Consider the following 2,122-nt stretch of genomic DNA (forward strand, 5'->3'; position numbering starts at 1 on the left):
CCCATGAGACCTATTGTTCTTGGGGCTAGGTGTTGCTGACTGCCAGTGGAAGGGGACGGGGTCTCTATAGTTGGTTGCTGAACCCCTCCCCAGTCCCCTTGGCTTAGGGCAGGTATGAGGGGGGAGGAGATAAAATCTTAAAATACAAGGTAGTGGGGGGGGCAGATAAACTTTTGTTTCTCTTCTTTATATCCATTTCTTTCCTCTCAACATGTCACATGCTTTTTCTGCATCTTTTCTTTCCTTCCTCAGTTTCTGTCACTTATTCAATTTCCTTATTTCTCATTGTGTCTTTCCTTCTTGTGCCGTGCCATGATATCCTAATTTCCCTTTATACCATTATTCATTTTACCAGTCTACCCATGTGTGATTTCCCCTATTTTCCATGCCACATCTGCTGTTTCACTATGTGCCAAACTCTCCTGTGTTTTCACTACTGTATATCATGTTCCTTGCTCTGCTTCTCTCTTTTGTCCCATATGCTGATTTCTCTCAACACTTTCTCCATACATGATGTGTAAATCTCCCCCTATCTTCCATCCTCTTATTTTTTACACTACATGGTGAGCTCTCTTACCTCATTGGTTGTGCAGCACCCAATAAGGAAAGAAAGCTGTTAGCATTTCAGAGTAGGAACACTGATTTAATTGAAAGGGAAGCACATTTCTGAGCTTGATAAGATGGTGGGAAATAGGATGCTTGGTTATTTTGGTTGCTTGGCACATGCTATAGAAAACTTTAGATTTCAGTGACTGGATATATATATGTAGGAAGCATGGTCTTTATATAATTTGGTGCCCATGCATTTTAAAAAATTGCTGATCTCACACGTTTGTTTATACTAAGAATGTGCAAACTTTTTTGCCATGTTTTTCTCACTATTATCTTTTATGTTATTCAATTTTTAATTATTAAAGTATTATTTAAAAGATTCAGGGCTGTATTAGCAGCCACCAGTGTGCTATGCATTAGTCAGCCACCTGTTCCTTTTGCTTCCTGATTGGTGCATGCACAATATAGTCTCTGTATATGCACCATTTGGAAGAGAGTGGTACCCCACAGCTTTCTCAGCTCTACCACTAAATTTAGAGTCAAATGACTGGCAGGACCCATATGAGCACCCAACAGCCACCACCCTAAAGCTGCCACCCAAGGTACAGGCCCTCAGGTGCCTCAAAAAAAGAATGATAAGAAAGTTTCTAATATAAATGCAAATATGACTGATACTGTAACAGTTCAATACTCTGAAACTATATAAATAAACTTTAAAAAAAGACTTTCTGCCAATCAATAGATCTTGACATAAAGAACATTCCTTGCAAAACATAGATTTATATCTTTCCAGAGTTGACATTAGGCAAATATTTAGACACATGAAGAATATGTATTCATTATTCCCTTTGACTTATTTACATAGTTATCACATTTGCATATCTTCTTTTCTTTATATGTAGGTTTAGCAAACCAATATTTCACTGAAAGAGAGCACATTTTAAACCCCAGCAATGAGTTCAGTCCTGGTTACATATTGTGTATTGCTATGGATTACATGTAAGTAGCAATAAAGTCCCTCTGTGTAGTATTTTATAACTTTATATCTGTTTGTTTCATGTTGTATTTTAATTCTTTCAGATGCAAAATCACAGACATTAAGTCTGACACCTTCAAATAATGCAGTTAATCTGGGAGAGAGGGCAACTTTCTCCTGTAATGTTGGAGCTAAGGATGGTGACTGGGTACATCTTTTAAAGCAGATACCAGGGAATGCTCCACAGCTGATTATATATAATCACCATTCATTCACCTCTCCTAGATATGGACCAGGGATATCTACTGACCGCTATACTGCCACCATTAATGCTGCAGCCACTGAGTATCATTTTATTATTAAGAAGGTAGAGACAGCAGACACTGCTCATTATTACTGTATGAAATGGTTTGGCAGCATATCAGCATGCCACTGTGATAAAGAGTTTGACAAGAACTGGCCACAAAAAACATGTTAACAGAATACAGAACTATTTAATGTCAGACTGCACATCGAAACATATCTTTTTTTTTACATAGTGTTTTAGTGGCAGATATATATAGATTGAACTAAGGAATATAAAAAGATTCCCAG

General features: G+C 37.5%; 1 gene segment (V, D, J or C); it reads left to right on the top strand.

Annotated features, from left to right (window-relative positions):
• The first annotated feature begins 1,447 nt into the window (after positions 1 to 1,447).
• Positions 1,448 to 2,122, top strand: LOC121399369. The segment is given in 2 exon segments: positions 1,448 to 1,551; positions 1,633 to 2,122. Coding segments are annotated over 2 exon segments (420 nt in total).

The sequence above is a fragment of the Xenopus laevis genome, chromosome 1S (genome assembly GCF_017654675.1).
Source record: "Xenopus laevis strain J_2021 chromosome 1S, Xenopus_laevis_v10.1, whole genome shotgun sequence".
Taxonomy (NCBI): Eukaryota; Metazoa; Chordata; class Amphibia; order Anura; family Pipidae; genus Xenopus; species Xenopus laevis.